This window comes from Alternaria arbusti (genome assembly GCF_024043155.1).
Source record: "Alternaria arbusti strain BMP 1465 chromosome Unknown scaffold_6, whole genome shotgun sequence".
Classification (NCBI taxonomy): domain Eukaryota; kingdom Fungi; phylum Ascomycota; class Dothideomycetes; order Pleosporales; family Pleosporaceae; genus Alternaria; species Alternaria arbusti.
In genome coordinates this window covers 874098-897137 of record NW_026249946.1, presented here as the reverse complement: position 1 = coordinate 897137, position 23040 = coordinate 874098, and the positions used below count along the sequence as shown (strand labels likewise).

General features: G+C 55.0%; 7 protein-coding genes across 7 annotated transcripts; 3 read left to right on the top strand and 4 right to left on the bottom strand.

Moving 5' to 3' along the window:
* Positions 1-3272: 3272 nt before the first annotated feature.
* On the bottom strand, positions 3273-4631 carry J4E86_005507 (uncharacterized protein; the record flags this gene model as incomplete). The annotated part of the gene is made up of 3 exons (XM_051446041.1): positions 3273-4115; positions 4168-4422; positions 4533-4631. 3 exons carry the CDS (start codon positions 4629-4631, stop codon positions 3273-3275), a joined length of 1197 nt encoding a protein of 398 aa, XP_051302808.1.
* A 4796-nt stretch (positions 4632-9427) lies between these two features.
* Positions 9428-12523, bottom strand: J4E86_005506 (uncharacterized protein; the record flags this gene model as incomplete). Its single annotated transcript, XM_051446040.1, has 6 exons — positions 9428-9547; positions 9796-9936; positions 10476-10684; positions 11241-11376; positions 11806-11939; positions 11992-12523. 6 exons carry the CDS (start codon positions 12521-12523, stop codon positions 9428-9430), a joined length of 1272 nt encoding a protein of 423 aa, XP_051302807.1.
* Positions 12524-12699: 176 nt separating this feature from the next.
* Positions 12700-13635, top strand: J4E86_005505 (uncharacterized protein; the record flags this gene model as incomplete). Its single annotated transcript, XM_051446039.1, has 3 exons — positions 12700-13125; positions 13173-13476; positions 13502-13635. 3 exons carry the CDS (start codon positions 12700-12702, stop codon positions 13633-13635), a joined length of 864 nt encoding a protein of 287 aa, XP_051302806.1.
* A 609-nt stretch (positions 13636-14244) lies between these two features.
* J4E86_005504 (uncharacterized protein) lies at positions 14245-15228 on the top strand (the record flags this gene model as incomplete). Its single annotated transcript, XM_051446038.1, has 2 exons — positions 14245-14279; positions 14334-15228. 2 exons carry the CDS (start codon positions 14245-14247, stop codon positions 15226-15228), a joined length of 930 nt encoding a protein of 309 aa, XP_051302805.1.
* Positions 15229-15398: 170 nt separating this feature from the next.
* Positions 15399-18367, bottom strand: J4E86_005503 (uncharacterized protein; the record flags this gene model as incomplete). The annotated part of the gene is made up of 2 exons (XM_051446037.1): positions 15399-17747; positions 17792-18367. The coding sequence occupies 2 exons, from the start codon at positions 18365-18367 to the stop codon at positions 15399-15401; spliced, it is 2925 nt and encodes a 974-aa protein (XP_051302804.1).
* A 481-nt stretch (positions 18368-18848) lies between these two features.
* Positions 18849-20483, bottom strand: J4E86_005502 (uncharacterized protein; the record flags this gene model as incomplete). The annotated part of the gene is made up of 4 exons (XM_051446036.1): positions 18849-19061; positions 19113-20091; positions 20139-20263; positions 20436-20483. The coding sequence occupies 4 exons, from the start codon at positions 20481-20483 to the stop codon at positions 18849-18851; spliced, it is 1365 nt and encodes a 454-aa protein (XP_051302803.1).
* A 518-nt stretch (positions 20484-21001) lies between these two features.
* Positions 21002-22917, top strand: J4E86_005501 (uncharacterized protein; the record flags this gene model as incomplete). Its single annotated transcript, XM_051446035.1, has 3 exons — positions 21002-21416; positions 21478-21766; positions 21819-22917. 3 exons carry the CDS (start codon positions 21002-21004, stop codon positions 22915-22917), a joined length of 1803 nt encoding a protein of 600 aa, XP_051302802.1.
* Positions 22918-23040: the final 123 nt, after the last annotated feature.

The window sequence follows — 23040 nt, the reverse complement described above, 5'->3', positions numbered from 1 at the left end:
GCATGCAGTGAGTTTTTCCTCTAAGCGCTGAGAGCTTGTGGGATGTAGCATGTGGAATTAGAATAGTGTTGTTACATGGACGGAGGAATGGCGTGTGGTGTGGTAAGCATGCTGATAGCTTAGGAAAGCACGCCAACAGGGATAGCAACACGATCGGCCCATGCGGCGTAGTTCGTTGGCACTGGCAAAAGCTCAAAGTCAAGGCAAGGCAAGGCTGCTTGCTTCCCGTCAGGCGATGATGTGTGATGGATGTGTGATGGGAACGCAGATTTCGACACGCGAGCACACACACACGGCTCGGGCGGCGGAACTGATGGGGTCGCAGGCGTACGTGGCACATTTGACATGTCGGTTACAGCATGCCATGCGTGGTTGCAAGGGATGGCACGGAGGAAATGGGTCCAGGGTGGGAATCCTTTCTGCCGGGCGGACAACGGCAAGCAACAGCACAGCACCTGGCTAAACCAGCCAAAGGGAAAAAATGACTTGTGGAGGCGCGTCGTGTGCTTGCTCCCGAATGCGACGCACGCGCAAAAAATTGCGACCGTGTGTTGTTGCCAAGGGAGTGGGACGGGCTGTGCGATGTGCAAGCAAGATCAGGATCAAAACTGCCTTGAACGCGCTTGAGAGTTTGACTTTCGCTATCGTACACCAACGCAACCTTTTTTTCCATTGGTCAGCACTACATTTTCTCACTACAGCTTACACCAAGGGCTTCGGACTTGCTCCGTCCGAGATGCGATTGCGAAGCCCAAAGGAAGGAAGACAAAGAACGGTACACTAACATGACTTGTACAAGGAAGGGAAAAGGTCAGGGCTCGCCCGTTGCTCGACTCAGTCTAGTCGGCTATTTGCGACATCGACATCCCGGCTCGAAACTTCTGCTCGCACCGTCCCGTGACGGGCAACGACTATTTAGCTTGACCAGGTCCGAATTCGGAGTTAGAGGGGGTTACCGAGCACGTTCGTTTCGTACAACAGCGATTGACCCTATAGATGTGTGAGGGATTACTATATTACGATCGGCTGAAAGCGAGTCGCATACTAGAAACCACCCCTGGTCCTGGCTGGCTTATGAGAGCAAGATAATTCTTGCTCAACTGAAACGCTGACAGGCTAATGTTGATTCGTGACATGCGGATGCCCACGATATACTTTTCCAGATTCGATTACATCGCCGCAACCCTGAACCATGGAAGAATGACCTGTCTGTCTGCCTGAAGGAAAAATTAAATGGTGCGATATATGTCAGCTGAATAGTGTCCGTGTTGGCGGCCCAGGTAAAGAAAGTATGCGCGTCGAGGCAGGCAGACGGCGGTGCGCTAAATCACTTTAGAACCAAACTCGTCCTTTTTGCTTTTTTGCCCTGCATGCTCTGGCAGTTCTCATGACGGAGTTGTCTCCCCTTGTGGCAGCGAATCAAACAGGTCCTGCCTGCTCGCACCGTTCCGTTAGTCAAGGTCGAGTTTGAACGGTACGCTATAGCGGCCAAACCATGCAACGGCCAGCGTGTCAATAGCCAGTGGATGTGAGACATGCGTATGGCCAAGCCCTTCATTCATTAGGTCAACATCGGCGGAGTGCGATCCAGAACCTGGCCTCTGGTACGATGCTGCACCGCGCGGCAGCTTGAGGAGACAGAAGAGTAATAGAGCCTCTGGGCTCATCAGCTGGCCAAGTGATATCGTGGTACGCTAGAAATCTAGAGCCTCAACTGATGTCTGGTGGCATTTGGTGCAAGTGCATAGTACCATCGAGCCATCATCGGACGATGGTAGTCCACCCTGCGTCTGAGCCGCGAGACACAATCGTGATAGTGGTACTGGTGAAATCATGTTGACTACATCGTGCATGCCAGGACGCGCCGTACCGCGAGATGACAGACGGCGACGTTCTAGTCGACGGGCTGAGAGGATTCTATTTGGCTTTCTACCGTGGAACCCATCACGTCCCGTGCCGATGTAGTTCGAGACTGACAGATCGAAACTTGCGTGGTAGCAGCGCTCCGGCTCGCCGAGACCCCGAGTCCGTACCGTGGTAGAAGTGCTGTGCGGTGCCTTTCCGTGTAGGCGTAATTGAATCATGCACGTACACCTGTCAGGCAAGTGTCAGTGAAGACTTGGTATGGTAACGGTACGATCGATACCAAAACAAAGTCCGCCCCATGGGATTAAGATCGGGGCGTGGAGGTGGCTGAATCTGGTTGACCTTTGTTTTTGGATGGAACGTGTTGCCCTGGAAAGGAAGGTACAACACGTGCGTACCCGCTCTCGTGTATCTACCGTCGGTTGCCCTGCGTGGCTTTTCGTGCGCAACGTGCGATGTGATTTGTATGTCAAAATTTGTCACTGGCACATGTCTCGGCAATACCGTCGTACAAGGGGCAAGCTGGTTGGCACGGCAGGCAGGAGCGATGGGTGAGCATGACAGATCGACCTGGGCATCAGAGGTGGTTCGACGGGTAGGATCAGGTCGGAAATCCGGCACTGAATATCAGCACATCAGCACTGACGTGCTCCAAATGCTGTGCGCCGTTCATCAAGGCATGCAGAGGGTTGAGCAAGTATTGCACCAGCGAACGTCTCCAATTTAGATAGCTAGTAAAGAAAAAAGGAGACTACGTACAAGACGATGCGCGAAACGTTCGCTTTCTCAAAGTGCTTTGCGATTTAAATCAGATTGCCACCCACCAGTAATAGTTCCCATATAGACTTTCAGATGCGGTAGAGACAGGCCGAGAAGGGGAATACCGCGAAAAACCAGCGTAAAAACGTACGATAGGAAAGAGGTACCAAAAAGCACAAGCGACCACTACCCCAGCCAATATGCAGCGAAGCACATGAATGCCGGACCCAACCCACGCTACGATGATGCAAATATCAACGAAGCCTCCATGTGATGATGCAACCCCAGTTCTAATGTTTGCGGGAAAAGACAGAATAACCACCCAGTGTAGTAGTTTGGTCACTCGAGAAGGAAGACCGGGAGGGACAGTAGGATGATCCGTGAGTATTAAAGTAGAAAACGTTGAAAGATCTTTGTCGCTCTTGAAGATTCAGATAGCCGCCCAGAAATCACGCTGTTGCCAGCCAGAACTCCTTGCGATAGCAAACGTCGATTGAACGCGAAGATAGATTGTACATTGGAAAGCAGTAAACGACGGCTGACAGATTCGATGGGAAATTTTGCTCTTCGCTCTTCGCTTAATCCGAAATGTGTAGCGCTCTCGAAAGACCAGCTCCAGAGCGTCTCCACTTGCGCGAGGCAGATTTTTACATGGGGCGGCGGTTGAGCATGTTGAGCATGGACGAATCGGTCGAGCTGCGGGCGGGGCCATTATCGCTTACGAGATCATTGATGCGCATGCTGGGCCTAGCCGAGGCTTGCGATGTAGGTGGCGGTGGGGTTCTGCCATCGGTGCGCGCGGGTGGTGGCTGCAAGACGCCGTTGGGCTGCGGTGGAGCTGCGTAATAGGGCGTCGGCGGGGCACCAGGGGTCGTGGGTGCTTGGGAGTGTGGCGAGGACGAGGTGCGACTCGGCTCGTAGCGATAGGCGCTCTGTGGGGAGCCTTGACGCGGAGGCTGAGCAGCGTAGTATGGTTGGGCGGGAGGAGGTGCGGATGAGTAGGGAGCGGGGGTCGATGCTGTTGAAGCGCCCGATGTTAGAGACGGTGGCTCTGGATAGGCATAATCTTGCCCAGTGCCTCGATGAGGGGCCTGTGACGCTGAGCCAGGATGCGGCGGAGGCAGGGTAGGAGTGTGAGGCTCTGGGTGGAGTCTCTTCCTGCCTGCCAGCGCGTCACGGCTCGCCTCATCTGGAGAAGCACTAGGCGGACCATAGTCAGAATGAGCTGGGTACGGACCTGCAGTGGGGCTGGGCAGATAATGCGGCTGGCGCGACGGCTGGCCATAGGGCTCGGCGTGGCTGGCAGGAGGGAGAGGCTGCCCGTAGGCGCCGTACATGGGCGGTGGCTGTCCGACACCGCGCCAGACAGTGTGGGCGGGAACAAAGGCCTGCGTCTGGGCAGACACGGGGGTGAAGATGCAGTCTTGGTTGAACCTCATGCAATTGGAGCAGCGGCCGTCCTCGGTTGCCTCAAAGCCGGAGCAGCGGATCTAGGTAGAGTAAGCAGGCAGTCTCGAGTCAATGGCGTGGGCCGTGGTGTACCTTGCGACGTCTGCAGTAGCGACAGGCGATTGCAGTGCGCTGGCGGGGAGCTGGCGGCTGGTGGTGCTGCTGGACGTACTGCGGCGGTGGAGGAGGGCCCTGGTGCTGCTGGCGGTATGGATCGGGGGGAGGAGGGGCGCGCGTCCACTCATTGGGGCCTGGCAGGCGGTAGGGCTGTTGGTGCTGGTACTGAGGATGTTGAGCCATGTCGGGACGGGGCTCTTGGGGCGGCGGAGGAGGGAGCGTGGTGCTCATCTAGTCGACGTCAAGTGTCAGCGCGCTGTGACCCAGCTTACGAGAGAGACTACGAGAGCCAGGCAGACAGATGACGTGCAGGCACGCGTGACTGCCATTCAGACACTTACATGCGGAGGCTGGGCATAGGCGCCATTGGGAGGCTGCTGGGCCGTGGGCGGTTGCCAGTGGGCGGGAAGCTGGCCTTGGCCACCCTGGTGAGGGAACATGGTGTCGCGCGGCGGTGGTCGTGTGCGGTGCTGGCACGGCGGGGGCTCTCCCAGTGCGACGCAGCGGTTGGGCGGACAGCAGCGCAGGTGGAAGAGAGACGTCGGGCAAGAGAAGGTCGGTGGTGGTGCGGGAGATCCTCTGGGGCGGGTGAGGTGTCACAAAATACTGGCAAGCGGGCCGCAACGTCGGCTGCAGGTGAGAGCGACGGGCAGTGCTGCGTGGGCGAGCCAAGCCAGTCGGGGCGGAGGGAGGAGGGGAGGGTGTAGGGCGGCGCGTAGAGACGGGCGTGCAGGCGGCGTGTAGGCGGGTGTGGTCTGCACGAGGAGCGTTGGAGAGAAGGGCAGAGTTGGGCGAGGGAGGCTGTGGAGTGAAAGGCTTCTCGAAGCGCGTGGAGGAGACGACGGGACCCAAGAGCGTGGAAGCGAAAAAGGAGATTCAGGTTGGAGCGGCCGCTATTACTACCCACCGCGTGCCCGAACTCAACCTTCTCGCCGCTTCTACTGGCATGGCGTTTTTATCCCTGCCCGCCCCATGCAGCGACGACGGCGACGGTCCGCCAAACGCGCTAAATGCCATGCGGCATCCTCACTTGCAGCGCGACGTGCAGCTGGGCAGCCCACCCATCCGCGCACACGAGCTACCGGCGAGCAGCACGCTGAGTGCGAGCCGCCCCTACCACGTCGTCGCTGCCGCCAACTGTCTGGCCTGTGTATTGCGACCGCGCCCATGACACGCCCATGACGCCGCCCATGGCCGTGCCAGCTGCCCCAACCTTGTCGGCCACCCATGTGCATGATGCTGCTGCGGGCCGGCAGCTTGCTCGAGATGTGTGACTCGCCAAGCCCTCGGGGACTCCCGTCGCGCTGTGATCTACGAGCCTTTAATTACATACACACGCCGCCGCAACAAATACTAGAAAGCCCACGGCTTCCCAGTCTGCCCTGCACGCCGCGCCCTGCCTGCACCGCGCTTGCTCCAGAGCCCTCCCGTCGCTGCTGCACTGCGCGTGCGTCTACCGTGGCACAGTCGCTAAAGACTCATGGAACCACCTCGGGCTCTTGAATCGTCTACGGCCCGTCTCTGCGTCCCTCGTGTCGCTTCCTCCGCCAAGCCCATAGCTCGCGCATTCGACAGCTCACGAACCACGGTACGCGCCTGCGTCCGGTCAGCTTTGGTCCTACCCTCCGCGACTGGCCCCGGCCGCCTGCTGCAATATGCTTTTTGTACACATGCATCGTGACGCTGCCTCGTCCTCCCTAGAACTGCTTCTCCGACGTGTCCACTGCAACTGGCCGCCTGCAGCACCACCCGCGCACCTCCCTGCCCTAACCTCGAGTTCCCGCCTGCCGTCTGCTTCATTTGCGCACATGTCTGATAGGGCTGATCCATTCGGGGCGTCGGTCATTTTCCTCGACAAGGACGGCAGCATCCCTGTCCGACTGTTGGTGTGTAACACTTCGGCAGCTACGTCTGCTTGGACAACTGTGACGTGAGTGCCCTCTGTTCGCTAGTCATGGCCCTGCCGGTGCGTCTCGGCGACTTCAGGCACTCTCCTTCGCGGGGCAGTGTCTACGGGAGAGCCGATGTCTTGCGCCGGGAGAACCGTTCGTTGAGCGCAGCAGCACCTCTTTTTCGCCTTCACGCGCAAGCTGCTTGGTCATAGAGCCGATTCTGGCCACTCTTGCCTGTGAAGAAACCGTCCGACATCGTCTCTCTCAGCTGCTATTGCTTCGTGTAAGACGGCCGGCATGCGACGCAGCCCACTTTCCTCCTCGAATCACGCCTCTCAATCTGACATCCACAATTTGGCAAACCGTTCATCCCTTGCGCCGGCGAAGGCTTGCGAATTGGTGCCCATGGCAAAACACTTCCTCGCGCTGCTGATTCGACGCCTCCACAATAGTCGAGACAAACCGATACAAAGAATTCGACGGCACTTGTGCCTATTTTTTGGTAGTGGCGGTGCCGCAAGTCCCGCTGGTGACGAATCTCGGACTTGTGCGGATGTAGGCACGGTGGCATGGAGAATCGCGAAACGCCCAGGGCGCTTTCAGCCTCGGCTCCTCGCCGGCCTATTTTCACCTGACTGCATATACGTGACGACGCCCACACCTGGAACAAAGAATAGTCAGCAGTAGTTCATTGCTATCCACGCTTGCCTAAGCACCTCGTCCTGTGTCTCTTGCCTCGAGATTAGGGCGGACGGCCCGCACTCTCTCAAGCTTAGTTTTCCACCGTCCAGGTCTCGGTCAAATTTAATCGACCAATCAGCACGTCCCCTGCCTAGCATTCAACTTACTTGGGCAAATCTCAGCATTCCAGCTGGCATGTGCCTTGCAGCTGCTGCTCGACGGGTAAATCCTATCGAGCACGACAAAAAACCTTGCTGCAGTCACAAGACGTGTCTACCGCTCAAAGCCGTCGTCCCGGTCACAGTGCCGTTTTCACTCATTGGTACCGTATTCAGCGGGATGACCGCTTGCAGCCAATCGCTTTTAATAATTGTTGTAATTTGATTGACTGCCACACCGTATTTCGCCCTTTCGAGTCAGTCACGAGCGCGTGATAGATGAGGCCCAATGCAGTCATTTGTCTGCGACTATATTCGTCTGAAACCATCAGTCCAAGGAGCGTCATCCTTGACTTGGCCGACAATCAAGGACAGCAGCCTTGTGTTGCACATTGAAAAAGTGCCGTTGAATGCCGCTGATGACGGTTACACCAAGTGAGCGGATTGTGGGGTAGATCAACCAGGATCTGTTCTGGACGTGATCTTCAGCCGCCTCGGTCGATTCACCCAAGCAAATAGCCGCGCAACGTCCATCACCACTGCAGTGCAGACGGTAAGCGATGCTCAGCCATGGTGGTGGCCATGGAGATTGCGACGCCGCGCGTGGACGGTGGGAGCTGGCTCAATTGGAACCAGGTGTATTCGCGGCTCGGGACGAGATGTGGAATTCCCGCGTGTGTCCCGTTGATAATTAGATTAACGAAGTTTGTGTCACCGAAGCCTTCCCGCAATATGCATAGCATAGCTGGAGATTGCGGAGTCTACCCATTCGTGTCACCGTAAGCAGCGCAAAAGGGCCATGTCGCTTGTGCTGCATTCTGTGTACCGCCAATCTGCAGGTAAAACCAGATCCAGATATATCAGGCGGGAAGATATCGTCAAGCCTCCGAGACGATGCCTCGCCCGTGGCACCGTTCTAGTGTCTGACAAGCATAAAGAACGCGGGCAATGCTTCCACAGCGCGTCCGTGGCCAGTGCAAAACAAACAACCTCACCGATCTGTCAAGGTGTGCTGGTGCGATAGAGGCGTGGTCAGTCTGGTGATGGCGTTGCATCGGTGTACACGCATTCCTTTGCATCCTGATAATACTTTTGATGCGCCGCAGTACCGCATGTTGCTGATGCTCCAACAAACGAGTTTCCGTCCTTGCAGTAGTGGTGTGAGGGACGACATCCTGTCGGATAAGCGGTATCCCATCTCCGTTCTCTACCCCAGCGCTCGTCCGCCTCATCTTCGGGCAGACAACGGTGTAGGCTCGCCTTACCGAACCCGGCGGAAGGCCGAGAAGGGCAAGGCGACACGTTTTGGCTTTGCGAGATCCAGCTGTGTCACAAACGCCGGTAAATATCATCTAGAGACGCGGAAGGGGTGGATAAGCGGACGCAAGCCATTGCGGGTCGATGGATCAGCCCGAAGCGTGCTAATTCGCGGAAGAAAGAAATATCTGCAGCTCATCGGTGTGATGGACGGTGGGATTCAATAGACACAACGAGTTGCCTTATAACCACACCGCCTTTTGAAGGCATTCTGAAGCTCCTCAAAGCCTCGTTATTCAATTGGAATGCACTGTGCAATGCAAAATCGCGCCGTAGAAGGACCACAGCTCGCATTGAGATTCTGAAGGTTTGGCGTTGGAGCTGCTGGCGTCATGCTTACACCACGTCAAGCGCAGCCCAACAGCGTAAGCCGCTCAACTTTCCGCTTCTTATGAGTGCATGACGCTGAGCGATGCAGCAACTAACCACCAGCTACTCACGGCGCCGGTAAAGATTCGCTGAAGCCTTCGTCATGAGATGCAGCTGGCCTCGATCAGACGCGTTAGGGCGTAAACCCATGCATCCCAGACGGACAACGAGTGCGCCCCGAGCCGTAGCCGTGTATAGACTAACGCAACGTGTGCAGCATGTCACTGTGCCAAAATGGATAGTGGGGAGGCCAGCTGATCGGGGCCTGGCGATTATATAAAGCGATAGCTGCACACCCTGGCAAATCCTCTGCTGCAATGTCATAGCGAGAATCTGGCATCGATGCGGTCAGCCATCTATATTGCGTCGTGATCGAAAAGAGGGAGAGTGAGCACTGTGCACTGCCTCCCCTCGTTCGTTTAGCCAGGGAAAAGCCGCTAAGAAAGACGGCAGGCCCGCGTCTGAGCGTAGCTTTAAGAGGGGGCCAGGGTACGAGGAAGCTAGATCCGAAATGAACAAGGCCCATCATAAGACCGAGGATACTGCATTTGGCATAAGTGCTCCCGTGACCTACTAGCGCTGCATGTTGATCCCAGTTATCCGCTCCTGCTGGAGCTAATGCTGCACGATGACTTAGTCTGTTGCATGGCATCGGTTGTGTCAACCAGTCAGCGCCACCGTGGCAGGGTTACACCAGCGTCTATTGGCGGTCTTTGCGCTTGCGTGGCCCACTCCTCCACGCTCCCACAAATGTGTGCATCTAAATGACTTCGGCTCGAAGCACCGTGCCTCGAACATGCGTTGTTGAAATTGCTCTCATCAAGCCTCGTCATCCTCTGCGGCGTTGCTGTCATCGTCGGGCTCGGCATCGCTTCCTTCGTCCTCGCTCGAGTCTGACGTGTCGTCGTCGGGCATCGCGATGCTGTTCAGATAGGTGATCTGCCACGGTTGTTAGCGGCCTTGTGTGCAACGCCTCCCGGGAGATTGCTGTGGTCGTCCTTCACACCTGAAGGATTTTACGATGGGCGGGTGACTGCATTGCCAACGCACTACTGGCCGGCACTATAGTCACCCCATCGCTTGCACCGTACAGGCACTTCCCTAACAACTTGCCGCCGCTCTTATCTTTTCTTGTCCAATGGGAACGTGAGGCCGTTTATCTCAAGAGTATGGAAGGATAGACTTACAAAGGGTACCAGACTGGCAATGAGTTCACCCACTCGCTCCAAGCCCCCAGAACCAACAATTTCATCGTCTGCGAGCTTCCGCCCCATGGTGTAGTTGCGGAGCCGCATAAGTTCGATATCTTTGTGGTCATGGTCATATCCCTGGAGAGGTGTCAGCAAACATGAACAGCTGCAGTGAGTTTGAAGTTTGAAGTTTGTTCATCATAATCCCCGCGACTGGGCTTTGACAGACTGCTGCGAGCAGAGAACCCCGCCTACTCAAAGGGTGCTAGCTATGACAACTCCAACTCAGCTCAACTTGTTGAGTGCGGGGCGACTTGAAACTCTATTTGCCGGACGGCACACAGTTGTAACGCACAACCTTCCAGTACGAGACTGAAGCTAATTGCACGTCATCGTGATCGTGTGCCGTTCGCGAGATGGTGTAGCGGAAGAGTTTCATGGAGATGCATCCTTGTAGGCGGGGAGCTTCCGTGCTAGTTTTGGTGTTGAACCGTGTCAGGCGGCGGACAGTACCCGATCGCGGCAAAGCCGTTACCAGACCTTGCAAAACTCGACTCTGCTTGTGAGAAAACGTCGTGACCATGGTGTTTCACAAGCAAAGTTCATGCTTAATGACACGAGAGCTGTCTGCTGATACCCTGCTGTCTCAAGGGATGGATTGAACAGATGCTGCATACCTTTGGGTTGCGTTTCAGAGCATTCGACTGATTCATCGACAAGCTCGTGAAAGCTTTCACAGCCTTCTTCTCGTCATCTTTGACTCCACCAAGGAAAGCCTCTCGAATACCAGAGTTCGTTAGTACGGCCTTGATCTTGTGCGGTTTGCGATCAATGTCGCGTCGTAGTTTGGCCAGAGTCGACGCGTCAGGCTGCCAGAAGCCACCACCTTTCAAAGTCAGCGCATTCTCGTGTAAGAAAGGATATCAATGAGCGTAACGCGCAGAAGCCATTGTCGCGCCGCTAACTATGGTGCCGCTTGCATGCGCAGAATGGATATACACTGACGTGCATCAGATGAGTGTACCATCCCGACGACACCTCGCTGCACGCTGCCAACCCCTTAAACGGTTCGATACGTTACCTCCCGGATACCGCGCGGTACAATCGAGAAGACAAGATGTTACCCTACGCTGTCCGACGAGGCATAGGCACATGGGTCCAGTTGTGTGGCATGGTGACCGTCAATATTCCCCGCATGGCCATAACGTGCAGCGCTGGTCGGATCTGTCAATCTGACCGCATAGCGATGCATTGTCGTCTCCGAGCCGGCAGTCGTATAATGCGACACATGGTCAGTAGTGCAAGGTCGACCACACGACAAGAGTCGCTGTAGAGCCGAGGCTCGCAGCAGCTGTCGTGGTGACGAGCATTGGGTACACTTGCATACTTCATGCACATGGAGTCGAAAGAAGCAATGCGGTGGCCACGAGGTCACTTCGCACTGCGCTTGAGTTCCACGACAGCTCGCGGCTCGGGTGTCTCCGCGAAGACGAAGAGAGGAGAATCGAACATACCTACGAAGCTACCACCATTGGGTTGCACCTGGATGTAGTAGTGTGCGTAAGGTCCCTTGCGTCCCTGCGCGTCGTATACAATGTCAGTGTGGGGCTCACATAAGCTTGTACCCATGTGTGACTTACAGTTCTTGACCAGGCCGCAGAAAAGTAAGTCTAGATCAGGTCAGCCTGCTTTGCATGTAGCCATGAAAGGACATCATGCTGAAGCTATTCGTCGGATCGCAGAGTATATGCCACAGCGCCATGATGATTTGGCAGCATGCTGTGTCTCTCGACTTCGTGACACGGCTTCAAGGGCATGACCCTACCCTAGCGTGAAAGCTCGATGTATTCACTCACTTTGTACGGGGTTGGGTCTTTCGAGAACCGAATGTCTTTCTACTGTGAGCATAATCCAGCTAAGACCATACTTCGGGCTCACCTCTGTAAATCCGGTAGATCTACACGTTTTAGTAAATCGTACTGGGACAATCCAATCGGAAACACTTACCACATCTTTGACAGGCAACTCTGGGATGGTCTCATCTGCCTCGATTATCTTCTCAGATACCTTCTCCGCAAAAGTGGTGAAATCCTGGAATGAAACTCTAAAGTCAGGGTCATGGACTACGATGTAGACGTCAGCTAGTGGTCCGATCGTGCCGTTTGACACGAAACATAGTAAACCATCACTCACGCTTCAGCCATTGGCGGTCATTGTTAGCCGTCAAGTCCTTAAGGAACAGCATAGTATTTGGGTGGATTGTGTGATCCAAGTACGGCGTGTCGCCTGCATCTCGAGCCTTTGGTTTCTTGATGATCAGCTGCGTTCCTGGTGCGAGCTTCGCACCGGGTTTCCATAGCTCTTTCTCGCCAGCGACCTTCTTGTGTATGGCAAGGCTCTTGGTTTCGCGCCCTCTAGGAGTTGCTCGCTTGCCCTCAGGTTCGTCGTCACTGGCGGTTTCATCGTGCTCGGATTCCGACGATGGATCCTTGTCGCTATGTTCCTCGTAGTCAGATGCTACAACGTCATCCTCGTCACCGTCGGATGCGACGTCTGTCTTGGGTCTGTTCCCGTCGCTATCCGTGTCGCTCTCAGGCTCGACGTAAGACTTCCTTGCGGTAGCCCGTGCTCTCTTAGACTGCCGTGCTGGAACCTCCGGTGCAGGACGTTTAGAATTGCTCCTGGGGGCTGGAGCACTTGCGCTTTTAGTGGCTTTACGTGGCATGATTTCGAGTGATGCGATTTGAGAAAGTGATAGGCGTGATACTCAGTTGTCATTGCAGGTGCCTTCGTGGCTGCTTGAAAGATGACGCGCGCACAGACCATCGATGACGCACTCGAACGCGAAAATACAGCGCGCTGTCACGTTTCCACCCCAGCCAGAAAGCACGCCCGACTGACATGCCGACACGCTTCGAAGCTCGCAAGCAAAAGATCTTGGAGCAACTCGACGCTCCAGACGGCGAGTATCATGATCTGTCGCCCAAGGGATCTGTCGATGCGCCCATCCGAGATTTAATCGGCGCGATCAACAGTCTCCCAGGACTAGTCACCACTAGCAGCTGTTCGGGGCGCATCAGTGTGTTTTTGGAAGGACGCAAAACAGACAATGAAGTACCAGATGCATTGCCTGAGGGCGAGAGTTCACGCGCTGGACCAGGAGGAAAAGGTGGTGGGGGTGCTTGGCTGTTCATCTCACACACGCCACTTGGGCGAGACGAAGCAACAGGTGACCTCATGTCAAAGTTTGGCTTGAAGAAGGCTGAAGCAACGGAGGAAACACCTAGCGCGTCCAGCAGGTACATTCATCTTAAATTTGAACCTATGGTATCTTCAGTCGTCATGGCACGTTGACATGGTCTGACGTGGCACAGATACTCCACGTCCTGAGTGCATCAATGGATCATGCCCAAGGCGTCCTCACTGCTGCCTTAGCTGCCGGGTTCCGTGAGAGTGGCGCCGTGAGTCTAGGGTCAGCGAAGATAGCAGAGTCAAACCCCATGGTGGCTGTCCGGTCAGCTGGTTATTCATTCGACTCCATCATTGGGTATCAAGATGGTGATGGCCGCAATGTTGCCTTGGTAGACGAGCGGTATCTACGAACACTAGTAAACATCGCAAACGAGCGATTCAACATCAACTTCGATCGCATAAGCCGGTTTCGCAGGGCCCTCTTGGGTACGTACGAACCTACTGCGACAAGTGGATCCAAGCCAGATTGGGAAGATGCGGACGCGAGGAAACGACGGAAAAGAGAAGAAGGCCTTGCGCGGCAACAAGCTCTGCAAACTCAAGTCTCTCGAGAAGACAATAATTCATCAGCACCAGAGAACATAGACAGCATGGGAGGGATATTCTCCTGATAATACGTGGCACAAGACAGACATATGCGCATCGACGAGAATGCCTGTGTTGAACACAACGAGAGTTCTACTCTGTCGTAAACGAATATGAGTCATGTTCTGTCTATCACGATGGCGAATTTGAGTTCACGATGAGTGGTTGCTTCTCTATACTTTGTGGAGCCACACGACAATGTCTCCGACGACTAGTCTCCATAGCTCAGAATTAGAATGAGAAACGTTCGGCCAGTTGTGCCTCCACCGACTTATCGAATTAATGTATGTGTACACAAAACTCTGGAGTCGTACTTCTTTCTTTGCATGCTGTGATATCCGGTAACATAACGCCATATACTGCGTGTTTCCCAATCCATTTTGGTGATGCTCCACCAATAGAGGCTTAGCGTACATATGTCTCCGACGTAGATCGGCGACTTTGCTCCCATCTTCGCAACCATCTTCAGCATAGAAAAGGAACACTGGATCCTCTCCAAACTTTTCAATCACTCCTTCCGCATCTTCAAAATATTCTACATATCCATCAAGACCGCATCCCCATTACAAAACCCCCAGAATTACCCCTCACCATAACCCACCATCCAACATGAGCTACGCAGAAGCCAACCGGCGGTACTTCGAGTACGTCACACGCCTTTTCAAACCCCACGATAAGATCATACTAACAAAGTACAGTGCCATATCCGACTCCTACGACAGTAAACCGTGGTTCAAAGTCGTCAATGACCGAGTAGCCACCACCCTACGCTCCGACCTCTCATGGGTCGGCATCCCCTTCACAGATTCCACCACTCAACCAGTCCGCCTCCTAGACTACGCATGCGGCACCGGCCTCATGACCCGCGTCTTCGGGCCCTACGTCACCTCCACCCAAGGTATCGACATATCGCCCAACATGGTCTCCACATACAACACACGCGCACGCGACGCCGGACTCTCCGAAAACGTAGTCAATGCCATCGTAGGAGACCTATTCGACAAGTCTGACCCTAATCCCGAATCGCTTTCCGGGGATAGGTTTTGGAGTTTCGACATCGCAACTGTGGGGTTTGGATTTCATCATTTCGAGGATGTGGTGTTTGCGGCGAGGCAGTTGAAGGAGAGGTTGAGGCCGGGCGGTGTGTTGGTTATTAATGATTTTTTGGAGGGAGGGGATTTGTTGGCGGCGGAGGATGGGAGTATGATTGAGGGGAGTGAGGGGAATCATGCTGTTCATGGTCATGGACATCATCATGGTCATGGGGAGGAGAAGGGTTCTGGATCGCATGGTCATGGGCACCACCACCACGAGCACCATCATCACCATGATGCTGAGAAGAAGCATGATGTTGGCGAGAGTAACACTGAGTTCCGCCAGAAGATGAGCGCCTCGATAGTGGTTCCGCACTTTACTATCGATGGCGTAAAGCAGTTCTTCACAGAAGCTGGGTTCGTGGATGTGGATGTCATCACGATGAAAGAGAAGAACTACATGGAGTTCGGTGGCAAGAAGCTGTGGCGCACGATTCTGTTTGCCAGAGGGCGCAGACCGATGGAAGGACAAGATGGCTCGGGAAAGAGTGAGCTATAAAGTTATCCTAAAAAGGCGGAGTTCAGTCGTCACTGGAAAGTGTTGCAGTGTAGTTAACATCGTGAGCAAGATCAGCAATAGATAGATTGTATATATGGGATATCAGCAACCAACACAAACATAACACCCAACACCAGACCAATTGCCGCTCTATCCAAGAAAATACCAGTCTACCACTTCCCCTCCAAAGGCAGATCTCGGCTTGAGAAACCCACACCAATACCAAACTCGCCGTTAGGCAGCACCCAATTCTGCCTCTTGACATCCCAATAGCTCAAATCTCTTCTAGTCACATCAAACTGCACTAGCTTGCCTGCATTCTTCTCAAGGTGAATCTTCTCAAAGCCGCGCAACACACGAACTGGGAAGTCGACGGGCTCACCCGTCTCGTGGTCTTTGTAGTTTTGCGGGAAAGAAATGTAGAGTTGGACTACCGATGCGCCGTCGACGGGTCCGGCATTTTCTAGGGACGCCGATACAGTCAGAAGCGTGGTGTAGAGATCGGGGTTGCCGCCTGGGCCACCGCCTGCTTGGCTAAGAGGAGATGGTGAAGCGGGGGTCGTGGGGTCGGACTTCTTGATGCCCTTCACGGAATCTAGCCATGGGTAGATGAATCGCTCGACTTGGTTGAAGCCCTCAGGGAACAGTACAGATTTGGGATCTGGTAGGTCGGTAGAATAGCTTGGTGGAGTCAGACCGTCAGGTCGAGGCTTGGGAAGAGGTGTTTTAGCGCCCTTTTCTTCGATGAGGAGAGAGGACAGCTTGAAGTCGGTGTACGAAAGACCGTAGCCAAACTCGAATCGTGGGGCGATGTTCTTCTTGTCGAAGTAGCGGTAGTCAATGTAGAGACCTTCGGAGAAGTCCTGTTGAGGCGCCAGACCATCCTTTGGGGTGGGAAGATACTTGATCTTGCTGCCTGGGCCGTAGTCATCTTCCTTCTTGGCGATTGTGTAAGGTAGACGTCCAGATGGGTTGACGTCACCGAAGAGTACGTCTACGATGGCGTTACCAGATTCGGTACCGGGAAGATTGGCGATAATGACGGCTCTGACATTCATGATGTCGATGAACTTCTCCAGGATGACAGGTCCAACAGTGTGGATGACAACCACCACATCGCCCATGCCTTCTCCGCAATCTTTAGCAACATCCTGAATTAGCTTCTCGCCGCCCTTTTGCAGATTAAGGTCATTCCTGTCACCACGAATGCCCTCATAGTGCTGGTAGCCTTCTCCAGCGTCGGCGTTGGCGAAGACAATGCAGAGGTCCTGATCGACGAGAATCTCCTTCTGGCTAGGTAGCTTGTTTTCTAGCCAATCGGTGACGTAAACAGTCTCGTTGTCGAAGGCGTCTCGAATAGCGGACATGGGCTCCACTAGATACGAGAAGTTGACCGCGCCAGAACCCCATCCTGAGCCTAATGTACCTTCGTTGCAGCTCTGATCAGCGCAGTGGTTGATTCCCTCATGAGGGAGACGTGCATCTTCACCAAAGACACCAACACGGAACTTTGTCTTGGCCTTGCCGCCAGTCTTCCAGCCCTTTCGGTCCAGAGGCAGCATCTTGCCCTCGTTCTTCACCAAGACGGTACCTTCGGCAGCGACGCGACGGACTAGGTGTCCATGGGCTTCTTTCCCTTCTCCTTGTGCGTTGACGTACTGGTTTACGATGCCTGTTTCGTGGTCCGATGGGCTGCCCTCGTGAAGCTTGCCGACCCGGTCGTTGGTCCACGAAGAGAAGTTTGGTCCGTCATTTTCCCACTTGTCCTGGCCAACCTGATACCAAGATGCCACAACACGAGTAACCATGTCGTCGACACGATCGATGGGCACGCTTCCATTGAGAACCGCACGGGTGAGCTCAGGGCCCCATAAGCTGTTGCCCTTGGCCCATCTCAAGCCATCTCCAGGCATGGTCATATCCAAGCCCGCAAGAGCACTAGCCACGCCTGAACGCTGTGCTAACCAGTCACTCTGAATAAAGCCCTGGAAACCAAGCTCATCCTTTAGGACACCGTTGAGCAGCTTGGAGTTTTGGCAGGCATAGCTTGAATTGACCTGGTTGTACGAACACATGACGCTGGTCACTCCAGCTTTGACGGAGTCGGCGAAGGGCCATGCGTAGATCTCGTGCAGTGTGCGGTCGTCGATGTTGCTCGATATCGCGTTTGGAAGGCCCCACTCCCATGCTTGTCTGAAGTGCTCTTGTTCGTTGGCGACATAATGCTTCGCGGTAGCCATGACGCCCTCCTCCTGGATGCCCTTGATGGTTTGGGCAGCTGCAATGCCCTGTAGAACGGGATCTGAACCGAAACCCTCCCAGACGCGACCACCAGCTGGCATTCTCCCGAGAGGACCCATGGCAGGACCCAGCAGGACGTTGACGCCCTTGAGGCGTGCTTCTTGGCCGTGGGCCTTTCCGCGTAGGTACATGAGTTCCTTGGACCAGGTCGCGCCAGTGGTGATACCGGCAGGGAATGCGGTGATATTGTCGGCGAATCGAATACCCAATGGGCCGTCCTGAACACATTAGTCTAGTCCTGAGACATGCGGAGTGTACGTACCTGTAGACACAAGCTGGGGAACTTCAGCCTGTCTACGCGCCCAGTCTGGCCGACGCAGAGATCCATGCTCCATCCTGTGCCCGTTGTGATGTTGACCTTCTCAGGCAGCGTCATCTGCTTGACCAGGTCCGCAGCCCTCTTGTAGCTGTCCTCCCATGCCTTGTCGGTGCCACCCTTTGGCGAGGGGTACCACGGCGGACTCAGCCCATCCTCAGGCACCGAGACCTTGTATGCCCATATGCCACCCGAGGCGAGTATCAAGACGGTGGCGGCGACGAAGACCAGCAGCCAGCAGCAGCACCGTCCTGGCGCACACCGCGACTTCCTTTGCTGTACGGGGAATGGGGCCGCGTCCTCGGTGTCTCTGTAGGACGCCTTCCTAACCTTGAGATCGCCGGCGCTCTTCTTGCGCCTGATCTTGCTGTCGAATGCGAGTGGGTCGTGTTCTTCGAGATCTTCTAGCGTCCCGTTGGATTCGGAGGAGAAGCGCGTCGGCGTCTCGACATCGTCGTCGACGGGGTTGTCGAGCTTGGCGTACTTGCCACGGCGCATTTCGTGGGCTTCGTAGGGCGGCATTCTGGTCGGAGCCGGGGCCTGCTTTAAAGGAAGAGGTGGGCGGTGTTGTGTCGTTCGCAGCGCAAACGGCTAGGCTATCGATGACGGCGCGAGCGTGAAGCTCTATGATGTTGAGGCTAGCATTGAATGCAAGACTCCGGCAATCACGAGGGAGTGATGGATCGAGTAAGAAGGTTGCAAAAGATGTTTCTGTGGGACAGAAGACACGGCGTACACAGCGAGCGTCGTGGTTGAGGCGAATGTTTCACCGGGCTGGCTTGCGCGCGATGGCGTCTCGTCCCTGACTAGGTGCCGATCTCGTGGGTCGACTCCCGCTCGCGCTTGCGTCCAGGCGGGCCTTCTGATTGCGCATCATCCACCCTTCACCATACCACTTGGATATTGTTTGCATAGATGTTTGAATTCATGGCTACATTTCCCAACCATTGGGTTCATCATTCTGACTTCACATCCTCTCCAACAAGCCTATGACCTTCCACGCTTATGCGCCGACCTGGTCCAGTATGCCCTGCAGGTTGATCGACTTGGGCCGCTCGATGGGAAGACCCAGTGCCCTGTCCCAAATCAGCTGTGCGAGCGGGCCCAGACCACGGCTGACACCGAAGGTCGCTGTGTAGTAGAGCGTCTCCTTGAAGCCGAAGTGGTGGAAGAGAACACCGGACGAAGAGTCGACGTTCGGGAAGGGGTTCTTGGTCTACAAAACAAGTCAGCAATGATCTGAGTTGATCAGAATATTCCATCTCACCTTTCCGTGCTCCTTGAGGACATCCGGCGCAACCTCAGAGTTCTTCTTAACCAGCTGGTAAACAGGGTCTGCCGCAATCTCGGGTCGTGCGTTGGCAAAGTCCATGAGAGCTTCGAATCGCGGGTCGGGCTTCCTGAGCACGGCGTGTCCGTAACCAGGAATAACACGTCCAGACTTGAGAACGCTCCAGAGGAACTCGTTTACATCCTTCTCGGTGAACTTCTCACCAACGACCTTCTGCATGTCGAGGATGAAACGCAGCACCTCTTGCGCAGCCAAACCGTGCAGGGGTCCTGCGAGTCCTTGAAGACCAGCACTGTAGCTCAGGAAAGGATCGCTGAGCGCAGATCCGACCAAGTGTGTTGCGTGCGCCGAGACGTTACCACCCTCGTGGTCACCGTGTAGAGCGAGGTACAACCGGAGAAGGTCTTGGAAGCCCTCGTTCTCCTTGCCTGGCTTGCCCAACATGGCAGCAAAGTTGTACGACCAATCCTGGTTCAGGTCAATCTCGTTCGGGAGAGCGCCTCCGCCACGGTATGCGTTCTGGTAGATCTTCGCGGCGATGGTAGGCAGTTTGGCGAGCAGGCTGATGCAGTCGTCGAAGGTAGGCTCCCAGTAGTCGGCTTTGTTGATACCCTTCTCGTAGGCTTTCGCGAACTTGGACTCGTAGTTCAATGCCGAGACGGCGCATGCGAACTGTGTCATCGGGTGGAGATCTTTGGGGAAGTCGTCCAGCATCTTCTGAACGAACTTGGGGATCTGGCCCTTTTCGGCGAGCTCCCGCGAGAGTGCGCGAGTTTGTGACACTGATGGCACTTCGCCTGTGAGGAGCAACCAGAACATGGCCTCAGGAAGCATCTCAGTGCCGGAAGTGCCCTTGGGCAGCTCCTTCTGGCAGTCTTTGATGGTCTTGCCGTGGAATCGAATGCCCTCGTTTGCATCAAGAACTGAGCCTTCCCAAACCATGGCCTTGAGACCCCTTCAGTCATGTTAGAGCGCGCCTCTAGATATGATTAGGGTTCATACCTCATGCCACCGAGCGCATTCTCAACCTTGACATCGCCGAGCTTCTTGTCGGCGTGTGCCTTGACCTTCTTCAGGAGCTCGCGCTTCGCAGGCAGAACCTTTTTGAATGTCTCCTTGAGATCCGGCTCTGAGGAGGAAGAGTAGCTACATGCTTGCACTGCAGCGATCAACGCGTTAGGACGATGACGGTTGAAGTGGGTGACCCAATGGCATACCAGAAACAAAGGGACGCGCCTGTAAAGCGTTTGTCAGCTCTCGATGTCTTGTATATGCTGTCGCATAGCTTTTGATGCTCACCTTGGCGGCCCGTAGAGCTCGGGAAGCTGATCGTGCACTCAATGCCATAGCTAGCTTTACGTGGGGTAGATGCGGGGGATGGGAGTATCACTCTTCAACACACGGAATGCGGAACACAAGAACACGATGATAGCGTTACAAACTTCACGAGCAACTAGCAGAGAAATGTTGACGGCAACTCTCGGTAATGCAGCTACGATGCGCCAGGCACGCGTGGTCCGTTGATGCGAGTGCAGCGTCGAATGATGGACCGAGGGGCAGCTGGACGGCTAGACGTGGGCTACATACCTCGGTAGTGACGTCGGCCACGCGCATCCCTGGAGAAACGTTACCGCAAACACGACGACGGACGCACATTTTCATGCGACCCATCGCTATCTGCCTGCGCGAAGAAGAATTGGGTCAAAATTGAAAAAGGCGTCTGTGGCAAACGTCGTCACCTGATCCCCTGCGATTTGCGGATACTTTTCCGTGCCTGATTACCAACTGACTCCACGCCGCCAGCCTACTAAGGTATACAGAGAGATTCTGCTGGCAGGAGTCTCATCCACACATACACCTTCACAATGCTACGCACAGTATCGCGCTTCATCGCGCGCCAAAGCCGATCGTCGAGGATAGCGAGCCGAACACCACAACTCCTACGCCCACTCTCCACCACGGCAATTCGCATGTCGAGCTCGACGCTCAAGAATGTAGACCCTCCCGTATCGACAGCGCTACCGGGTGACTCCTTCCAGCTGCTCCCCGAAGCTTCGAAAGCGGGCCAGGCGGAGGATGCGCTCTTTGAGGAGCAGGTACAAGCCGTCAAGGACTGGTGGTCGTCACCGCGGTACAAGGGCATCAAGCGCCCCTACTCTGCGGAGGATGTTGTGAGCAAGCGAGGGGCGCTCCAACAGTCATATCCCAGCTCCTTAATGGCACGGAAGCTTTTCAACCTTCTTGAAGAGAGGGCAGCCAAGGGCGAACCAGTACACACCAGTGCGTTTATCCTAGCCTGCATAGATAGTACAATGGCTGATCATGTGTTCTCAAACTCCAGTGGGCGCAATTGACCCCATCCAAATGTCTCAACAAGCTGCGAACCAAGAAGTCCTCTACGTCTCCGGATGGGCATGCTCCTCCGTCTTGACCTCCACGAACGAAGTGTCTGCCGATTTTGGCGACTACCCATATAATACCGTACCGAACCAAGTCCAGCGGCTGTTCAAGGCTCAGCAATTACACGACCGCAAGAACTGGGATGCAAGGAGGAAGATGAGTGCAGAGGAGAGGGCAAAGACACCTTACCTGGACTACATGAGGCCAATCATTGCTGATGGTGACACTGGGTACGTCTACACGACCCGCAAGGCACGTTACCAAGCAGCTAACGTGTAACAGTCACGGAGGTCTCTCTGCAGTCATTAAGTTGGCGAAGCTGTTCGCTGAGAACGGAGCCGCAGGTGTCCATTTCGAAGATCAACTCCACGGCGGAAAGAAATGCGGACATCTTGCAGGCAAGGTCCTCGTACCAGTCGGCGACCACATCAACCGCCTGGTAGCCGCACGATTCCAATGGGACATGATGGGCTGCGAGAACCTCGTCATTGCGCGGACCGATTCAGAGAGCGGCAAGCTCATCTCCAGTGCGGTCGATGTGCGAGACCACGAGTTCATCAAGGGCGTCACAGAAGATACCGAGCCCCTGGCCGAAACACTGCAGAACATGGAGGCAGCTGGCGCACCAGGCAAGGAAATCGACCAATACGAGGCAGCGTGGGTGAAGAAACACAAGCTCGTAACCTTCGACGAGGCCGTGGTCCAGCACCTGGAGAAAGAGAGTGCATCTCAATCAACCATCGATTCCTACCTCAACGAGACAAAGCAGAACCCGGACTACTCTCTTCTCAAGCGCCGGAAAGTCGCAGAGAAGTACACCAAAACGCCCGTGTATTTCAACTGGGATATCCCCCGTACACGTGAGGGTTTCTACCACTACAAAGCCGGCGTCGCTGCCGCGACCAAGCGCGGTAAAGAATACGCTCCGTACGCAGATCTTCTCTGGGTCGAGACCGGTGATCCGAATGTGCAAGAGGCAGCCAGGTTCGCCGGCGAGATTCGTGCGGTTCACCCCGACAAGAAGTTCGTGTACAACCTCTCCCCCAGCTTCAATTGGATGGGCCAAGGCTTCTCCGAAGAAGCGCTCAAGTCATTTGTCTGGGATCTGGCGAAACACGGATTCGTCTTCCAGCTCATCTCGCTTGCCGGAGTACACTCCACTGCCACGATTACCTGCGAATTAAGCAGGGCGTTCAAGGATGAGGGTATGCTTGCGTACGTCAAGCTGGTACAAGCAAGGGAGAAGGAGCTGGGTTGCGATGTGCTTACACACCAGAAATGGTCTGGCGCAGGCTACATTGATGGCATTTTGGGAGCGATCCAGAGTGGCAGCTCGGGCAGCAAGAGTATGGGCGAGGGAAACACTGAGACGGGTTTCTAGAAATGTAAATACAAGATAGCAGATCAAGAGGTGACTGAGTGTTCAAAAGATGGAGATGCTCAATGCGTGACTAAAGAGGAAAGGCGGGATCTGGGGCTCTTGCCTCGGTCCAGCCATCTTTCC